Genomic DNA, 20,524 nt, shown 5'->3' on the forward strand with positions numbered 1-20,524 from the left:
AGACTATAATCCTGCTAATGGCTAGGGTTGTGGTCCCATCAGAGGCTCCACGAGTGGAAGAATCTGTTTCAGGTCTCACTCAGGTTGTTGGCAGAATCCTTGTAGTTGTAGGACTGAGGCTGCCTGCAGCAGCTTAGAGGCCTCCTGTAGTTCCTGGTCATGGGGGGGTTCTGCCTCAAGGTAGCTGGCTTCCTTACTGCTAGCGAGGGAGAAAAGAGACTCAGGAGTCTTCTAAATAACATAATCACGTTGCATCTTTGTGCCATACTTTACTGGTTGTAAGCAAGTCCCAAGTCCCACCCCTACTCAAGGGGAAGGAATTATAGTAGAAGTGAATGGCAGGAGGCAGGGGCCATATGTACCACCTTATATATATCTGCCACAATACCTTTCTCTAATCATGTTTTTTAAAACAAACAGTTCATAAAGCTTGACCTTATTAAAATGAAAAGTTTGGAAAAAATAATAAAATAAAACCTTAAGGGAACTGAATTTTATTGGATTTTTATTGATTTAAGAAAAAAATTCCTGGAGTTCCCTGGTGGCCTAGTGGTTGGGGGATCGTGCGTTATCACTGTTGCGGATTGGGTTCAGTTCCTGGCCCAGGAACTTCCACATGCTGCAGTCGTGGCCAGAAAGAAAAAAAGAAAATAATTTCTGGCCTCAGAAAGAAATGTAATGTGGTAGTCCCAGGACATTATCTAAGATGCTGTAGCACTTCAGAAGCCTCAGTCTCAGTCTGTATGCTGCACCCTCAGTACATCTTGGTTTCTCTCAATAACCCAATGCGGACCTATCATTATTGGAGTCATTAAACCCCTTTTAGCTTATACCACCTCCCGGAGTAGTAATATTTTATGGGTTTCATAAGGAAGTGTTTTCTATTTATCTAAAGCTCTTTCAAGTTCCTATGGTCCTAATATGCAAGCATCCAATTAAAAAGTGTAGGTTTGCCGTATCTTTTTTTTCATAATTTTAAAGAGAGAGCTTAAGCCTCTTGTCCCTCAAAAATGATTATAGAAAGTATTATAAAAGTATAATTTTTTTTAAGCCTTTTTGGGCTGCATCTCAGCATAAGGAGGTTCCCAAGCTAGAAGTCGAATCAGCTACAGCTGCCAGCCTACACCACAGCCACAGCAACGCAGGATCCGACCCGTGTCTTTGACCAACGCCACAGCTCACAGCAACACCTGATTCTTAACCCACTGAACGAGGCCAGGGATCAAACCCGCAACCTCATGGTTCCTATTTGGATTTGTCTCGGCTGCGCCCGGAAGGGAACTCCTATAAAAGTATAATTTAAACAATGATTTTAACAAGTACGCATGATCATTGTAAAATTTCAAACAAAGCAGAAAAGTATAATTAAGAAAAGCTTAAATCCCCCTCTCTTTAGTGAATTTTCTATGCATGTAGATTTGGTAATGGTATAGGTGTGTGTGTGTGTGTGTAATTTTGCATAAATAGAATCAAACTATCCTTGGTGTGACCTGCTTTTTTTCAGCTGAATAGTATATACAAACAATGTATTGCAGACATTTTCCTGTGGCCGTAAGTACCACTGCATTATCACTTAGAGGATGCTTAGTATCCCTCTTCTATATGGATGATGTTTCTCCTGGTAACTTTCTTATTCTTAAGTAAAAGGAAATTCCTGCATTTTTCTTTCTTCATTTGATAGCTTCCTCTTACCTCTGATAATTGTGGTTGCCATCCCGTTCCCCTCTGAGATCAAGTTTCTTGAAAAATGAAATGTTTGTCTTCCATGAAACTGTGATAACTCTGGGAAGTACCTTTACTTACTTAATTTGTCTTGCTTGCTTTGGGTTTGCACATTGTTTTGGTGTTCAGTTTTGGCTGTGTTTTACAGGAGATAGGGAGAGGCCCAGAGAGTCTGACTTGGCACTTTTGAGGTCAACGTGAGACCAGGACTCAACAACTGCTGTAGTTCTTTCGTCTGCAGAGTTCTTAGGTCACACTTGAGGGGTGCATTGGCAGCCCAGACAGCAGGAAAGGGAGAAATGAAAGGGTTCCAGAAGTCAAAAAACAGCAAAAACAAGGACTAAAAAGAGAAAACAAAAAGCATGTTGAGGAAACTTCTAGAAAGACTCCTGGGGATTTTCAAGGTTGAAGATCAGCCTCTGCCCAATCTATTGTTCTCTGCCACAGCTACCTGGGCTTGGTGTAGCAACGCTGGGAAGACTCGCTTGGAGAACACTGTTACCTAGATATCACAGGACAAATCCCATTACAACAAACTATTCCTGTTCTTTCATGGTATCAATAAACTGTTCCTGCTCTTTTATGATATCAAATGTTTGAAGTAGGTGGGCCATGAGCTAGGCCTGGAAGCCACTGTTATACTAAAAGTATGTGAATTTTGATTGTTACTTTTGAAAGGTCATGTGGTACATCTCAGAAAAAGGTTGCTGTGGCATCCTGCCACATTCCGGGAGTAAGTTCAGTTTACCATTGGCTAAATCGATTTATCACTGAAGCCAGGATGCACTGGAGAAGCTGTAGTGTTAGTTCAGACTGAAAGGAAGGGATAGGTCCATGTGCCTTTACAGAGCACCACGGGGGACCTTCCCCTCTGATCTGCTCTCTAGCATCTGGCATCCACTGCTCACCTCCTCCCCACCCAGGTCTTCACCCTACTCCCTTCCTACCTCCCCCTTTTTCCTTCCTCCCTTTCCTGTCCCTCATCCCCCCTTAATTTTTCTCTTTCTCCTTCAGCCTTTCACAGACAAGTAGTCTCTGGCTTGCTTATTAGCTAATCTCTGTCCATTGTGGAGTCCTTAAAAGGCAGTTTTGGGTTCAGGCACCAGTCCAGTTCTTTGGAGCCAGGGGAACATTTGTTTTCCTGGAAGTATGTATTTGCTGTTCTCAGAGGGAGCAGTAGGGGGCAGTTCAACTGCCAGATGCTTTTAACACTTGAGGCCTACTAGTTTCGTAACCGAATCATTTTGGTACACTTTTTTTTTTTTTCTTTTTTTAGTAAGAAGATGTGTAGGAAAATATTCCTAAAACTATAGTACTGTGTAATTTGAAGATATTTTATGAAAAAAAAAAAGTGAAAGAAAGCCTGTCTTTCTTGCTTCTGGAATCATGTAGAAAAAATAAATAAGTTTATGGTGATAAGTAGAACTTCTGAATTTCATTTTATTGCTTTCCAAGTAAGTTGTTGTGCATATTTCAAGTAGCTTTGTATGGGTTTATTTCTGAAAGATTCCCAAATTTATTTCTCTGCCTCAATCAAAAGGGAGAATTACCAAGATCTTCATCACACATCTTCATGGAGACCATTTCTTTGGCCTTCCTGGCCTCCTCTGCACAATCAGCCTGCAGAGTGGCTCCATGGTCACCAAACAGCCTATCGAAATCTATGGCCCTGCAGGGCTTCGGGACTTTATCTGGCGAACCATGGAACTCTCTCACACAGAGCTGGTCTTCCCCTACGTGGTCCATGAGCTGGTGCCTACAGCGGATCAGTGTCCTACAGAAGAACTAAAAGAATTTGCACACGCGAATAAAGTAGACAGCCCTCCCAAAGAGGGACAAGGAAGAACTATCCTGTTAGACTCAGAAGAAAATTCATACCTCCTAGTTGATGACGAACAGTTTGTTGTAAAAGCATTTCGCCTCTTTCATCGAATACCTTCCTTTGGATTTTCAGTCGTGGAGAAGAAACGCCCAGGTAAACTCAATGCACAGAAACTGAAAGATCTCGGTAAGTTTTTTGTTTTTGTTTCCTTTCTCATCAATAGAGTGGTTGTTAAATGAAGCAGCTAGCAGTGTCATAGTAACCTTCCTTTCCTGTCTCCCAGGCTTAACACTGACAATTTCTCCTCTTACTTCCTTTGCCCAAAGTTTGTTTACTAAGAGAAATCCTTAAGGGTCAAAAGATGCAATTCAGGAGTTCCCATTGTGGCATAGCGGAAACACATCCGACTAGGCACCATGAGGTTGCGGGTTCAATCCCTGGCCTCTCTCAGTGGGTTAAGGCTCTGGTGTTGCCGTGAGCTGTGGCGTAGGTTGCAGACGTGGCTTGGATCCTGTGTTGCTTTGTCTGTGATGTAGGCAGCTGTAGCTCTGATTTGATCCCTAGCCTGGGAACTTCCATATGCCGAGGGTGCAGCCCTAAAAAAGCAAAAAAAAAAAGATGCTATTCAGAGCAAAAACCAAATATATGTTTGACTTCTTGATTCAGCTCCCTGGATGCCTGTTCTTGGTCTGTCTTTTCTTCAGCTTACACTGTCTTGGTTAGTGAGGTAGCGGTGGTTGTCTCAGGTCTAGGCTTTTATTTTTTTTCATGTCATCGTTTTGAATATGTTTTCAGTGATACCTTTGGCCTGAGACTTTTCACCATAGTTCTTAACCTTGCAACTGCAACCAACTGCTTTCCAGGTTTTCCTTCTCTATTGACTGTACCTATTCAGTCAACTTTGATTAAGTTAATTTGGTGTTGAGAACACTTCCTCAACTAGTGTTATGTACCTGGGTTCATCACACTTGGAAGCAAGCATGCAAAGATTGGCTTAGGGCCCAGCTAATGGTCCATACCTTCTCCAGGCTAGGCCATCATGTGTAGGGGTTTTCAGCATCTGTGTCAAAGTAGTGTCCAGGCACATCATTCCTCCAGCAAAACCGCCTCCCTTGCCATGACTACATGCCTTTCCCAGGCTCTGCTGTAGATGGGTTTTTTGTGTGTTCTTATCTTTATTTACTCAGTCTCTCAGTCTCTTCTTTCTTTCCCAACTAAAACAAAATGCTGAGTGATGAAGAAAAATGACTTAGGCCAAAGATATTTTTATTGTCTAAAAATTTGTGAAAATATCATTATATTGGAAAACTTTAAACATGATCTATGTTAGAATTAGTTAATACATTCTGTTTGTTTATAGGTATTCTCCAGAGTGATGCTTAGGTGTTATTTTAAATTAATATGGGATTCAAGCCCAGTTTAATAAACAAGGAACTCCCCCTGTCTACAAAGAAGATTGATTATGTATAACTGCCTGAAATCCTCCTAGATCTTGTGATCCAAATGATCCCGTCTAACGATTTTTTTTTGTTGTGCTAGTTTGTTGGTACCTTGTCATTTAAATGACTCTTTAATTTTACCCAAAGATGATCTTATTAAATATAGCACTCTCAAAAGCTGTTATTTTCATGCACAACAGAGAATCAAGATTGTTATCGTGACTGTAATTTAAGGTTTTAGTGGGATTTAAGAGCTTAAACTCATCTGACACTTGTGCTTAGGAAATGTTTTAAGTACTTGGGCATTGCTAGTATCCATAGCCAACACTGAACTTTTTCAGATGTATAAATATTCCAGTTTTCCACAAGTAATAAAATATTTATAACAATTATGAAAAGCATTGGATGCCTTTTCCATTTGCTATTTGCTGTGCCGTTGAAACAGACTCTCTTAACAAGTCGTAAATTCCATTCCCATGATGTGATGTTATCTGCCTCCATCATTAGGTGTTCCGCCAGGTCCTGCCTATGGGAAGCTAAAAAATGGAATTTCTGTTGTTCTGGAAAATGGAGTTATAATTTCTCCCCAAGATGTCTTAAAAAAACCTATTGTTGGAAGAAAAATCTGCATTTTGGGTGACTGTTCTGGGGTTGTGGATGATGGAGGAGTGAAGTTGTGCTTTGAAGCAGACCTGCTGATCCACGAAGCGACCTTGGATGACACCCAGATGGACAAAGCAAAGGAGCATGGCCACAGCACACCACAGATGGCAGCAACATTTGCAAAGCTGTGCCAAGCAAAGAGGCTGGTTCTGACTCACTTCAGTCAGAGGTACAAACCAGTTGCCTTGGCTAGAGAAGGAGAAACAGATGGGATTGTAGAACTTAAAAAGCAAGCAGAATCAGTATTAGATCTCCAAGAAGTGACTCTAGCAGAAGATTTTATGGTGATTAGCATTCCGATCAAGAAATGAAACCAGTGTACCTGAATGCATTCTGATGTGTCTGTGAATATGTTACCGAACCAACAGTCAGGTTCATTGTTATTATTGTTGTTACATAGGTCTAAAATTATTTGGGTCCTCATAACCCTAAAAAGGATGGCGCTGCGTTGCTGAACTAACTCAGCATTGAGAGGGAGCAAGCTTTTTGATAATAAATCACTTTAAAAAGAAAAGAAAACAAAACAAAACAAAAAACAGCATCCTTCTTAAAGTCCACATTTGACAGAATGAGACTATTCGGGTATACATCTTGTTTTGTGGCTGCTGTCTCAGATATCAGCCAATATGCCGTGCAGTCCTGGGCTTAGTTCCTGCCCAGCTTTACTGCTGTTGTTGGCAAAATACACAGGGCTTAGCCCTCCTGGCTAAAAATGGTATTTTGGCAGTTTGAATTGAATCTGTTCATGTTACTAACAGAATAGGGAGAAATGTAATGAGACATTGGATATGCAGGATTGAAGCTGGCATGTTAAATCTTGAATTCTTTGCTGGAATACTGAATGCAGGGTCAGGCTGGGTGTTTATCCTTCAATTAATATTTTATTGAACTTTCCAGTTTGCTCTAAACCCGTGGTTCTCAGAGGTGAAACTACTCCATTAGGTGGAGTTTTAAAATTGTGGGGATGCTTCTTGTCAAAACTAGAAGGGTGGTTTCTACTGGTATTCAGTCAGTAAGGGCCAAGATGCTAGATCCTACAAAGTTTTGGTCAGTTCTAAACAATGAAGAATTATCTCATCCCAAATGTATATTGAGGGCCTGTTGAGATACACAGCAAGTTAAAGCTTATACTCTCAGTGTGAATATACTTTTATTAGTGACACAATGAGTTGAACTACTAGGTAAGTCAAATTCTAAAACAAATCCTAAAGATCTAACGAAGTGAATATGTTGGAATCGGAATGTCATATCAAATATTATTTGTCAGAAATGAGCCATGAGCTGCAGCTTATGAATCTGGAGGTAAAATGATATTTCTTCAACTTGACTTTAAGTGACATGTTCCAGAGAACAGTTCTTTGAGCACAGTTTTAATAAATGTTCATTCTAGAATAACTTTCCTTCTGAGTTGCCTTCCACCTACCTTTTGTCTGCCATGGGGCATCTCTGACTCATTTGCCCACAGTATTTCTCAAAATGTGTTACTTGGAAAGGTAGTCTCATGTACTGATTCATTCAAAAGGATTCCCTAATCAGATCAGTGTGGGAAACTCTGTATGCTGTGTGCCCCTCTGGCAGTGTTCAGTGCCTACCGATGTATTAAAAACAGGACTGCTTCAGTGGTCACACACCAGTCTTTGGTGCCTGAAAGACCTAAGTTAAGAGTCCCATTCTGGGGAGTTCCCATTGTGGTGCAGCAGAAACAAATCTGACTAGTATCCATGAGGATACAGGTTTGATCCCTGGCCTTGCTCAGTGGGTCAGGGATCCGGCATTGCCATGAGCTGTGGTATGAGTTGAAGATGCAGCTCGGATTGCACATTGCTGTGGCTGTGGCTGTGGTATAGGCTGGCAGCTATAGCTCTGATTTGACCCCTAGCCTGGGAACTTCCATATGCTGCAGGTGTGCCCCTTAAAAAAAAAAAAAAATGTTTTATATATATATAAAGTCCCATTCTGGGAAGTCCCCTTGTGGCTCAGCAGGCTAAGGACTCAAAGTTGCCACAGCTGTGGCACAGGCTGCGGCTGCAGCTGCAGCTGCAGCATGGGTTCAATCCCTGGCTTAAGGATTTCCATGTGCTGTGGGTGTGCCTCCCCCCAAAAAGGAAGTCACATTCTGTATCTCATGGTGGTCCCTGTGTTCTCTGGAGCAGATTACGTACTCTCAGCTTGCTCATCTCTAAAATGGGGGGAAAATAATCAGACCTACCTCTATGGTTGCTGTGATGATTAAATAGCTGTATAAAAGGAGCATGGCACATTGCTTAAAGGCATTAAGAGCTAAAGTAGGAGTTCTCTTGTGGTACGGTAGGTTAAGGATCCATCATTGTCACTGCGGAGGCTCAGGTCGCTGTTCTGTCATGGGTTCAATCCCTGGCCCAGGAACTTCCACAAGCCAACGGCAAGTCCAAAACAAAACAGAAAACAAACAAAAAAAAGCCAGAGAGGCCTGTCAACTCTTTTGAACCCGTTGCTAAGTCATATTTCACGTTTTACTATCAACGTCTCAAGAACCTAGAGGGTTTTGAAGTTCCTGTTGTGGCTCAGCAGGTTACGAACCTGACCAGTATCCATGAGGATGTGGGTTCAATCCCTTACCTCAACCAGTGGGTTAAGGATCCAGCATTGCTGCAAACTGTGACATAGGTCACAGACCAGGCTCAGAGCCTGCGTTGCTGTGGCTGTGGTGCAGGCCGGCAGCTGAGATTTAACCCCCACCCTGGGAATGTCCATATGTTACACATGTAGCCCTAAAAAACAAAAAAAAAAAGTACCTAAAGAGTTTAATAGAATACTTACTCAGAAATATTATGATGTGATGGTGTATACTATTAAATTCCTTTTGTTCTAGGGCTTTTCTAGTATAAAAAAAAAAAAATTGACTCCTGGATGGTTCTGAAGTCTCTAGAGTAGTCCACAATGGACTGATTCTGCTCTGCTCTAGGCTCTTGGCCTGTTTAAGTATCAGAGTTTAACCAGACTTAAAGTGTATCTTAAGGAGTTCCCACTGTGGAACCATAGGTTGGGAATCTGACTGCAGTGGCCTGGGTTGCTGTAGAGGCTCAGGCTCAATCCCCAGCTGGCACAGTGGGTTAAAAGATCTGGCATTGCCACAGCTGTGGCACAGGTTGCCTCAAGGGCTCAGATTCAATCTCTGGCCTGGGAACTTCCATGTGCTGTGGGTGTGGCCATTAAAAAAAACAATCTGAACTCAATTCAGACAAGCATTTATTTGATACCTACTGTGTGCCCAAACCTGTACAAGAGGGAATGGCTAGTTTCGGTACCTCTGGTGCCTGGAGCACTTGTGGATAAAAAGACTGTCTTAGTCACCTGCACATTCTTGGAAATACCCACCCAAAGGATGCATTCAGAAATGTTTATTGAATGAAATGAGACCTTGGGAGTTCCCGTCTCGGCTCAGTGGTTAACGACTAGGAACCATGAGGTTGCAGGTTCGATCCCTGGCCTTGCTCAGTGGGTTAAGGATCCGGCGTTGCTGTGAGCTGTGGCGTAGGTTGCAGATGCAGCTCGGATGCAGCGTTGCTGTGGCTTTGGTGTAGGCCCGCGGCTACAGCTCCGATTGGACCCCTAGCCTGGGAACCTCCATATGCCATGGGTGTGGGCCTATAAGGAAAAAAGAAAAGGCAAAAAGACAAAAAAAAAGAAAAAGAAATGAGGCCTTGATATTATGCATGTGCAAAACTTAAGATCTAAAGTTTAAGACCTGTGCCTAGCCCATTTCATTACAATATTTGTCCAAAAAATTTAGCTGCCTGATTGGTGGTACCCCATTCACTGTGCCAGGCTTTCTTGTGCTGAGAATACATAAATGAATAGAGAAACAAAATCTCAGGCTCACTTGTCTAAGTGGTGGAGATTGATAGGTAAAACAAAAGTAAATATACTGTATCTTCCAATGTTTCTGATCTTGTAGTATGTCACTCAGTTTTGCTGTTCCTGGGCATTATTTGGTAGCTAACTTGAGCTGTGTCCTGAGAATTAGGGTCTATTAATATATGTGTGCTAATCCCTCAGAGAGCATGGGAATGTGGAACGAATTGATATGTTGGATCAAGTGTAGGGTATCAGTTCATGGTGAAAATTCTTTCTTGGACTCTCTTCTGGCTTAGAATGTGTTTTTAATGGTAGAACACATTCTAAGCATTTGTGGAGCCAGAATGAAGAATGAATCTTAAATTGGGCTTCCCAGAACCTGTAATCTGCTCATTGTTGTATGACTCTAGAGGCGATTAGAATATGTTTTGAACCCCAAATTTATTTGATCACTGAATCCTCTTTTGCCAGGCAACATCATGGAACACTGAGAAATGTTGTCCCTTAATACTTATGAAAATTAGTATATTTATATTTTTTACCTTCCCACAATTATTCCCACAATTTATTGAGGGAATAATTTCCATATCTACACCTACTAAAGTATTTTATTTGTCTTAAACTGACTTTCAGTTATCAAGAATTCATAGGTTCTTGCTTACTTTTTAAAGTTTGTATTTTCCATTTCTCAAAAGGTATTTAGACTTTCCCAAATAGACCCCAAATCAGTTCCGTGTTCAAATACCCATGCCTCATTAATATACTTGTAATAAACTTTAAATCATAAAAGCAGCATATGCTTAGTAGTTAACTTTTTTATAATTCAAGAAAAGGAGTTCCTGCCATGGCTCAGTGGAAACGAATCTGACTAGTATCCATGAGGACGCAGGTTCGATCCCTGGCCTCACTCAGCGGGTGAAGGATCCGGCGTTGCCATGAGCTGTAAAGTAGCAGACACGGCTTAGATCCGGCATTGCTCTGGGGCTGTGGCATAGGACAACAGCTGTAGTTTAGATTAGACCCCTAGTCACAGATGCAGCCCTAAAAAGACAAAAAAAAAAAAAAAAAAAAAAAAGAAAAAAGAAAAAGAAAGAAAGAAAAGATGATTATGAGTAACTTCGCCATCCAGAAGCTACTTCTGGTCCAGTGGTCCTCAAACTGGGATGTGAGTCAGTATTACTTAAGGTAATACATAGGTGAATCAGGGTGCAGGTAGACAGATCCTTGGGCTTTAATTTCAAAGACACTAGTTCAGTAGGTCTGAAATCTGTATACTTATTAAGGTCCCCCAGCTGATTCTGAAGTGTGTAGGTGGTGGTCAACACCAGGAGAAAAAAACTGTCTTTATATACACACTTACACTTAAGTGTATATCGATACTTCATGTATATTTAAACACGTTTACAGATGTATGTGTATTACACACATGCATACATGTGTATTTTTACATGTAAGTTGACCTCAACTGTTCTCATTTAACATTGTGTGCATTTCCCCACAACATTAACTCTTCTTTGCAAGCATGAATTTAATGACTTTATGTTATTCCATTCTATAAATGTAATGTAATTGAACTGTTTTCTTACTTTGGGGGCATTAAAATTGTTTTGTATTATAAGCAATACTATCATGAATATTCTTGGGCATAAATCTTTGTATCTCTGTGTGTTCCTTTGAGATTGATTTCTTTGAAGGTCAAAACATCCAACATATATATATATATATATATATATATATATATATTTTTTTTTTTGGACTCCCACTTGTTTTCTAAGCTAACACTTCAGCATCATGAGAGAGGCCTGTTTCGGCTGCTCTGGGGATAGATGATACTGAATATCATCAATTAATGGCCTTTCTAACACTTCTCTTCCAAGATATTTGACTTATAAAGATTATTTTTGCTACTCGTGAAAATAACTTTGTCTTTCAGCTAGCACATAAAATTCACTCAACTGTCATTTCCTTGAATATTCTGATGCCACCTTAAAAATTTGGCAGATTTTACTACCGTTTCGAATATGTTCATGACAGATGTACAGGAAAGGTTCTCTTGTCTTATAAATTTACAGTGAAATGTATTGATTCTGTCCTTGCTGATTGATAGATTTTCTTTAGGTAATGAATGGGTCAGTGTTTTTTTTTTAACATGGGAAGAAAAAGGAAATGCTGGTAGTGTCCTCCCTTTGGAAGGATAAGGAAGGAGTTTAAGTGGGGTGCAGTGAGATGTAGGGTGAGATCGAAAAATTTTTTTCTGCCATAGTAGGAAGTAAACAGTGTTTAGAACCAAAAAATAAATAGTACTTTTTTTGTGTGTGGTCTTTTTTGGGCCACACTTGCAGCATATGGAGGTTCACAGGCTAGGGGTTGACTCGGAGCTGTAGCTGCTTGGCCTATGCCACAGCCACAGCAACGTCAGACCCAAGCCACGTCTGCGACCTACACCACAGCTCACAGCAATGCCTTAACCCACTGAGTGAGGTCAGGGTTCAAAGCTGCGTCCTCATGGATACTAGTCAGATTCATTTCCCCTGAGCCATAATGGGAACTCCTAGTTGAGAGTTCCTTTCAAGACTTTTTAACAGGGAGTTCCCATCACGACTCAACGGTAATAAACCACACTAGTATCCATGAAGATGTGGGTTCCATCCCTGGCCTCACTCAGTGTGTTGAGGAACCAGCGTTGCTGTGATCTATGGCATAGGTCGCAGACCTGGCTCAGATCCTCCACTTCTGTGGCTGTGGTGTAGGCTGGCAGCTATAGCTCCAGTTTGACCCCTAGCCTGGGAACTTCCATATGCCATGGGTATGACCCTAAAAAGCAAAAAAAAAAAAAAAAAAAAAAAGGACTTTTTAATATTCCAATCCATTCTCCATTTTGCAAAGCAAAGAGATCTTTTTAAAAATGCAAATCTGAGCCTAGCACCCAAATTTTAATGGCCTTGGCCTTACCCTCACTGCCCAAGCTAATCTTACTCTCATGCCACTCACTAGCCACATGGCCTTTTAGTTCTTTGTCAGAGGTTTCTGTTATGGCACAGTCTTGGCATGGACTGCTCTCTGGGTCTGAACCCTGCTCCCTCAGCCTGGGAAGCTCTTTCTCCTCTCCCCAAGTTAACACTTACTGGGCCTTCTCATAGGTCTGTAGTCACAGACTAACCCACAAAGTAGCATATTACTCTCACAGCACTTGCACCTCACTTTCCTGTTGCTTGTCACTTCATATTTTCCTTTTGTTCCTGTGAATATTTTATGTTTCTCTTTCCCACTAGCACTGTAAGCTTCACAAGAGAGAACTGTGTCTGATTTTGTTCTTCTTTGTTTCCTACCTCCTAGCTCAGTGCCGGGAACATATGAGGTACTCAATAAATAGTGGTGACTTGTTCGGTTTTCCTTGCGGTCCTGTTATTCTGTAAGATGCAACACCTTGCCCTCCTAGGGATTTTTCCTGATTACTATTTAAAACAAAAAAGCAAAAAACCCACCCTTAATCTCTGAACTAAAAATAGGAAGGAAGAGAATGGTTGTCTAATGACCTTAAAATGAAGCAAATCTTGGAGTTCCCTGGTAGATCAGTGGGTTAAGGATCCAGCATCATCACTGCTGTGCCTCGGGTCTCTGTTGTGGTATTGGTTCAATCCCTGGCCCAGAACTTCCACATGCCTCAGGCACAGGGGAAAAAATGGGGCAAATCTTATAAATATTAATTCTAAAGCTTTAGCATGGTGTCCTAAGATATTCAGACAGATACCTAGAGTCAAGAAAAGGGCTGGAGGGATTCTCTTGTGGCACAGTGGGTTAAGGATCCTGATTGTCACTGCAGTAGTTTTGGTTGCTGCTGTGGCATGGGTTCCATCCCTAGACCAGGAACTTCCTTTTACCCAGGGCATGGCCCAAAAAAAGAAAAAAAGAAAAGGTCTGGAAAACAGAGTTTATCTGCCTAAGAAAGTGGGATGCTGGCTTTTGCTATGCATAGGAAAGTCAGAACAAAGTTGTAAAGAATGAGGGGAGCAGGTCACCCCCATGCAGAAGTCTGGAGCCCCATGCAGGGTAGGGAGGGAACCCATAGGTGGGAGAACCTGAGGGAACACAGGTGTCTGACGGTCAATCATATGATGGCTGCGTTGCTTGAAAGTAAATTCCTCTATTTTCTCAAACTTTCTTTGAAGTCTGCTGGACACACAGGATTTGGGGATCTCTTTCAGCCCCTGTGCACCACCAAACGAGAACGTGTTCTGAATTCCATGACTGGGTTGACCTGGGTGGAAAACGGATAGCAGGAGTGAGAAAAAGGGACAATCCCAAACTGACACAGTTCGAAGGAGTGGAGTCAAAGGTGAGCACGAGAACCTAAGCCTCCCAGAAATTTTCAGGAGGTTGTAAGGAGGCACTGACCTTTGCATAGCCATGGAATGGGCAGTAATAGAGGGTTGAGCCATTTTCATAGGTATCTTAAAAGACAGGGTAACGCTAGCCGACATCAGGACACAGATATTTCTGTGCCCTCTGCAGACATATTTTTAAAGATCAAAATGTTATCATATCCAGGATAATAAGGAAGGTGATGAGGGTGCCTAAGTTTATCCAAAGTAAAAAATATTTCCACTCCTAAATAAAGCCAACTGAGAAACACTGTTGCTCTGATGTCAGCATGCTAATTATACACTCAGCAGACATGGCAGGTACAAAGATTAAATTTGTTCACAAAAAAGTAGAAGGGGAAAGGCGAAGGATCAAGTTTCCCAGCTGTATAAATCCCCATGTAACTGCCAGAAATGGTTCAGGCAGCCTCAGGTACAGCTAAGCAACATTGAGCTCAGTGTAACCAAGTGAAACCAAGGTTATTTTGTCTAGGTTGTTCTCCTCATTGTTGTGGCTTCCAGATCATAGGCTTGTCTGAATGACACCATATCTCCATCAAACATCCTGGACCGGAGCTGACCTTGTAGACATATCCATGTCTGGGGCAGCAACCCAAACACTGTTCCTAACTGGCTTACAAAGTGTCTTGCTGTGGAACACATCTTCATACAGCTAGTAGATACTGGAATGTGATCGATTTTCTCCCCCACTTGCCTATGCTGCCTATGGTATAGCCTCCTGCACTGGTCTTCAAACTAGGATATTTGTACCCCTGGAGATATGCAAAGACTTTTCTAAGGATATAAAGGCATGCTTTCATATGAAATATTTCCTAAAATCAATCTTCCTAAGAACTAGTGTAGGCTAAGTGTCTTACTGGTTGCATTGTACATTGCTCCAGGATACCAAAGATGGGAATATATTTCAATATTTCATGTTTGGGGTTAAAAACATGAGTGATTGTTTTTAACAAATTCATTTTCAAGTTGGGTAGTTTCCAGTGTGTTGCTTTGAACTAAACTGAAGGAGCTAACTAAATTCAGATCAAGGAGTAATCTGTCCAATGATAGATTTTAATGGTTTTATTGAGATGTAATTCACATACCATACAATCCAATGGCTTTTAATATATTCATAGAGTTGTTCAACTATCACCGCTATTGATTTTAGGACATATTCATGATCACCCAAAGAAACTCCGTACCCTTTGGCCATCACTACCCCTTTTCCTTCCAAACCCCACAGCCCTAAGCTGCTTTCTAACACAAATCTTTTTAACCACTTCATACAGCTAGTTGAGACACTTTCTGTCTCTATACATTTGCCTATTCTGGGCATTTAATATGAATTGAATTGTAAAACATGTGGTCCTTTGTGACTGGCTTCTCTCACTTAGCATGATGTTCTCAAGATATATTCAGGTTGTAGCTTATATTACTACTTCATTTATTTTTATGGCCAATTAATATTTTATTGAATGGATATATCATATTTTATTTATCCATTCATCAATTGATCCAAAGATTATTAAAAATATTTTCTCCAATATACCTATATCAAGGATACAAAAGGAGACATTGCTACAAATCTTACATATATTAATAAGAGAACAAAGAATAAATTTTATTTTGAATAAAATTACTAAAACAGCTCCCTTAAAAAACACAATCTGCTTAGAAGTGACACAAGAATAAATATAGGACTCTTCACATTTTCTGTTTACTGAAGAAATTGAGTTTTTGATTAAACCCTTCTTACCAAAAAACCAAACAAAAAGACCTCTAGGCCCAGATGGTTTCATTAGTGTATAATTCTAAACAATTAAGGAAGAAATATACCTTTCTTCCACAGACATTTCCAGAAAATAGAAAAAGAGGGAACTCTTCCCAATTTATTTTGTGAAGTCGGCATAACCTTGATGCCAAAACTTAAGGATATTAGCAAACAGGAAAATTACAGGCTAATTTCTCTCACAAAAACCCTAAAGAGTATAATTAGCTAAAGAATCCAGTGACATATAAAAACAATAAGACATTTTGACAAAGGGAGTTTATTTAAGAATGGCAGATTTGGGAGTTCCCGTTGTGGCGCAGTGGTTAACGAATCCGACTAGGAACCATGAGGTTGTGGGTTCAGTCCCTGCCCTTGCTCAGTGGGTTAACGATCTGGCGTTGCCGTGGGCTGTGGTGTAGGTTGCAGACGCAGCTTGGATCTCGCGTTGCTGTGGCTCTGGCATAGGCCGGTGGCTACAGCTCCGATTCGACCCCTAGCCTGGGAACCTCCATATGCCGCAGGAGCGGCCCAAGAAATAGCAAAAAGACAAAAAAAAAAAAAAAAAAAAAAAAAAAGAATGGCAGATTTGGAGTTCCCACCTTGGCGCAGTGGGTTAAGAATCTGACAGCAGCTTGGGTTGCTGTGGAGGTGTGGGTTCTATCCCTGGCCCGGAAGCAGGAGGTTGAAGGATTTGGCATTGCCACAGCTGTGGTAGAGGTCACAACTACAGCTTGGAGTTGATCCAGGAATTTTCATATGCATCAAGTGAGGCCATAAAGAGAAAGAGAGAAAAAAAAAAAAAAAAAGAATGGCAGATTTGTTTAACATTTGAAAATCATTATTATTCACCACAAAATAAACAGGGGAAAGTGGTAAGATAATGTACATAGAAGCAAAACTCTTTTGGTAAAATTTAATACTCACGTATGATAAGAATTCTTAGTATATTAAGAAAAGGAGAGGGAAGTTCTCCTGTGGCACATCAGATTGAGGATCTGGCATTGTCACTGCAGCGACTTGGGTTTGATCCCTGACCTGAGAACTTCCACATGCAGCAGGCAACGTGAGGCCAAAAAAAAAAAAAAGGAATGTGAGGGGATGCTCTTAATCTGATAAATGTTATCTGCAAAAAATACGGTAAATATTACATATATTTAGTGTAAAATATTGAAAATTTTCCCCATGGGATGAAAAACAGACAAGGGTTCTCACTTAATATCATCTCTATACAACATTGTTTTGAAGGTCTTGCCCAGTGTATCAAGAAAAATGAATGAAAGTTCTAAGGATTGGAAAGGAAAAAATAAAACTGTCATTATTAGCAGATGACATGATAATGTATATAACATAGAAAATCCAAAATAATGAGCAGAATACCTGTTTGAATTAGTGAATTTAGCAAGGTTACTGGATACTCAGTCAGTATAAAGAAAATCAATTTTATTTCTACATTCCAACAGTAAACAGATTGAAATTTCTTTAAATGACACCATTTACAGGAGCGTCAAAACCATCAAAAAACTAGGAATAAATCTAAAGAAAGGTATGTGAAACTTCTTCACTGAAAACTACAAAACTGGAGTTCCCATCGTGGCACAGTGAGTTGTTGATGCTGCCACAGCTGTGGCTTAGGTTGCAGCTGCGGCCCGGATTGATCCCTGGCCCAGGAACTTCTGTATACAGTAGGCATAGCCAAAAAAGAAAAAAAAGAAGAGAAAACTACAAAATGCTAAAATATATTTTAAAAGGCTCAAATACATGGAATGGTAACCATGTTAATAAATTTGGAAGATTCAATGTTAGAAAGATGTCATTTATCCCTAATTTTATCTGCAGCAAGCCCAATCAAAAGCTCTACAGCATTTTGTGTGGATATATATATATGATAACATTGATAAGCTATTTCTAAAGCTTATATGCCATGCAAAAGGACAAAAAATTTTATTTTTATTTACTTCTGCAGTTTATTAGACATTCTACCAAATCCTGTCAACACTTATGAAGTAGGTATGATTATCCCTATTTGTACAGATGAAGAAACTGAGGCTCAGAAAGGCTAAGGGCTTGCCCACAACTCCCCACCCTCTGATCCACCCTCCACTCCCCTGAGGACTCCAGTTCCTCACTAGAACCAGTAGAGAAGCTGCCTCTGGAAGCTCAGCCCCAAAGGAGCCATTGCTGATTTGTACCATCATCTCCTGCTGTGGCTGGAAATGGAGCTCAGAGAACGTCAGCTGCAGTTCCATGACCTTCACCCTGTGGGAGGCTCCAGGGTCAGATTCAGGACCAAGAAAAGGGGACCCCACACAACCACAGTTAATTCAATCCCTCCTTTTCCAGTCCAGGTCTGGGGAAGTTGGAGTAGGCGTAATGAATTCTTTCATTGTCCCTCACAAGCCCAGCCTATACTTGGGTGGCTCTGAGACTAGTTTCTCCTCACCCAGGTGTTTTTTGTGTTTTTGTTTTTGCTTCTGCTTTTTAGGGCTGCACCTGCAGCAAATGGAAGTTCCCAGGCTAGGGGTCAAATTGGAGCCACCGCTGCCAGCCTACACCACAGCCACAGCAACGCAGAATCTGAGCCGCATTTGCGACCTACGCTGAAGCCCACGGCAAAGCCAGATCCCCAACCCACTAAGTGAGGTTAGGGATTGAACCCACATCCTCATGTATAGTGGTCAGATTCGTTTCCGCTGAGCTACAATGGGAACTCCCATGACCTAGATGTTAAAAGAGAGCTCCACCGCATCTCAGAAGTCTTGTTGAACTCCCTTCTGCCACCCTGGGATTTCGAGACCGGTCCCCACTATCCTAAACTGCAGACCTTTATCTCGTGTTCCTCTGACCGCTCCCATTAGCTCCACCTCGGTGCCCTGCTCCCCACAGTCATCCACTGGCAAGTTTCTTGATTCTGCCTTTCTGGTGCTCTTTGGCCAGCCTCAATTCAGCCACGAAAATCTTGAAAGAACAGGGAGTTCCCATCATGGCTCAGTGGAAATGAATCTGACTAGTATCCACAAGGATGCAGTTTTGACCCCTGGCCTTGCTCAGTGGGTTAAGGATCCCACATTGCCATGAGCTGTGGTATAGGTCACAGACTTGGTTCAGATCTGACATTGCTGCGGCTGTGGCATAGGCTGGTGGCTACAGCTCTGATTCGACCCTTAGCCTGGGAACCTCCATATGCTTTGTGTTCAGCCCTAAAAAAAGAAAGAAAGAAAGAAAATCTTGAAAGAACAAAATTGGAAGACTTAACAGTATCAGATATCAAGTCTTACTGTAAAATTGCAATCATTAAGACAATGTGATATTGTTGTAAGGAGGACACATAAACCAATGGAGTAGGATGAAGTTTAGAAAAAAAAGCTCCTCACATATATGGTCATTTTTTTTTTTTAATGAAAAATGGAATTCCTATGCAGCGGAGAAAGGGTTTCCTTTTAATAAATGGAGAGTCAGAATTCCTGTCGTGGCCCAGGAAACAATCCGACTAGGAATCATGGGATTGTGGGTTCGATCCCTGGCCTTCCTCAGTGGGTTCAGGATCCAACGTTGCCATAAGCTGTGGTGTAGGTCGCAGACGCAGCTCAGATCTTGCATTGCTGTGGCTGTGGTGTAGGCCGGTAGCTTCAGCTCTGATTCAACCCCTAGCCTGGGAACCTGCATATGCCCTGGGTGCAACCCTGAAAGGACAAAAAGACAAAAATAAATAAATAAGTGGAGGGTCAATCAGATGTCCCTAATGAAAAATAGTTACCTTGGGGCCTACTTAAACAATAGTACACAAAGATCAATTCCAGATGGATTTTTTTTTATAAATGTAAAGATGACATATTATAGCTCCTTGACCTAGGAAAGACAAAATTTCTTAAGCAGAATACAACCATTAACAATAAAGGAAAAGATTGTTAAGTTGGACATTTAACTTAAGAACTTCTATTTCTGAAAGATACCATCAAAGGAGTGAAAAGGAAAGCCACAGAGTGGTAGAACATATTTGTTGATACCTAACAGCTGATAAAGGATTTAGACCTAGGATTTAATAACAGTAATCTGTTGCTACAGGACAAATTACCCCCACCTATTGTTATTTATTTTCTTACAGTTTTGGTAGGTCAGGAATCTGAGCCCAGCTGAGGTGGGTGCTTCTGAGTCTACATCTCTCATGAGGTTGTAGTCAAGCTGCCAGTTCAAGGTGCAGGTTTGTCTAAAGACATTAGTGCCAAGGGGGTCCACTGTCAAATTTTTGTGTATTGTTGGTCCCTTGGCACATGGACCTCTTTGTGGGGCTGCCTCATGACATGGCAGCTGGTTTCCTAGAGGACAAGCAACCCAAGAGAAAGTGAGCACTTGAGTCAAGCCACCGTTCTTTTTACAACTTAAACTGGAAAGTGACATCCTGTTATTTTTTCCATATTCTATTCATTAGAAGTGAATCAATAAGTCCAGCTCATACACAAGGGAAAGCCGTTACACAAGGACATAAATACCAGGAGGCAGAGGTCATTGTGGGGGGCCATCTTAGAGGCTGCCCACCACAATAACACATTAAAAGAAAGAAAAGAAAAGAAAAGAAAAACTCTTAAAAGTCTTGACCTGGAGGAGTGTCATATGGGTATTTCCTGGTGTGAAAATAATCGAGCTATTCAATAGTGATTTGGGCATTTTTCTGTATGTAGGTTATATATCAGTGAAAAATTGACATATCCAATAAGGCTGGTTTTAAAAAAAGAAATTTTTGATGAAAACTTCTAAGTGGAATTCTAAAGATTCTTATTTTATGGCTATTCAGTAAAGCACCTATCTAGGTACTACTGCTATAAATGGATTTGCAAATATAGTTAAAATCCCAAGTCTGTTGCCCTTAAGATATCGAAATTGGAGTTCAAGTTGAGAAACAATGGGATCG

General features: G+C 41.0%; 3 protein-coding genes across 7 annotated transcripts in view; 2 read left to right on the plus strand and 1 right to left on the minus strand.

The window, feature by feature from the left end:
* The window catches only part of SMAD4 (SMAD family member 4), a 651,075-nt gene that overhangs the window by 548,499 nt on the left and 82,052 nt on the right, over positions 1–20,524 (plus strand). The gene's annotated exons all lie outside the window — the stretch shown is intronic.
* The window catches only part of ELAC1 (elaC ribonuclease Z 1), a 45,054-nt gene that overhangs the window by 10,683 nt on the left and 13,847 nt on the right, over positions 1–20,524 (plus strand). For 2 of the 5 annotated variants that reach the window (XM_084966213.1, XM_003121444.7), the window contains exons 3-4: positions 3,263–3,730; positions 5,491–7,038. In XM_084966213.1, coding sequence (XP_084822339.1) covers positions 3,263–3,730; positions 5,491–5,957 — 935 coding nt within the window. In that variant the 3' untranslated portion in view covers positions 5,958–7,038. Of the gene's footprint in view, positions 1–1,870; positions 3,731–5,490; positions 7,039–20,524 lie in introns of those variants that run through there. The other 3 variants (XM_084966224.1, XM_084966246.1, XM_084966235.1) reach the window with 3 other exon arrangements.
* LOC102159046 (uncharacterized) overlaps positions 13,403–20,524 on the minus strand; it is a 35,664-nt gene continuing 28,542 nt past the window's right edge. Inside the window, exons 2-3 of the mRNA XM_084966274.1 lie at positions 16,218–16,348; positions 13,403–13,741 (exon numbers count right to left, since the gene is read on the minus strand). Coding sequence (XP_084822400.1) covers positions 13,685–13,741; positions 16,218–16,348 — 188 coding nt within the window. The 3' untranslated portion in view covers positions 13,403–13,684. The remainder of the gene's footprint in view (positions 13,742–16,217; positions 16,349–20,524) is intronic.

This window comes from Sus scrofa, chromosome 1 (assembly GCF_054392235.1).
Source record: "Sus scrofa isolate SSC_HxYL_T2T_F1_AM1 chromosome 1, Sscrofa_HxYL_maternal_Yorkshire_Landrace_v2.0, whole genome shotgun sequence".
NCBI classification, from domain to species: Eukaryota; Metazoa; Chordata; class Mammalia; order Artiodactyla; family Suidae; genus Sus; species Sus scrofa.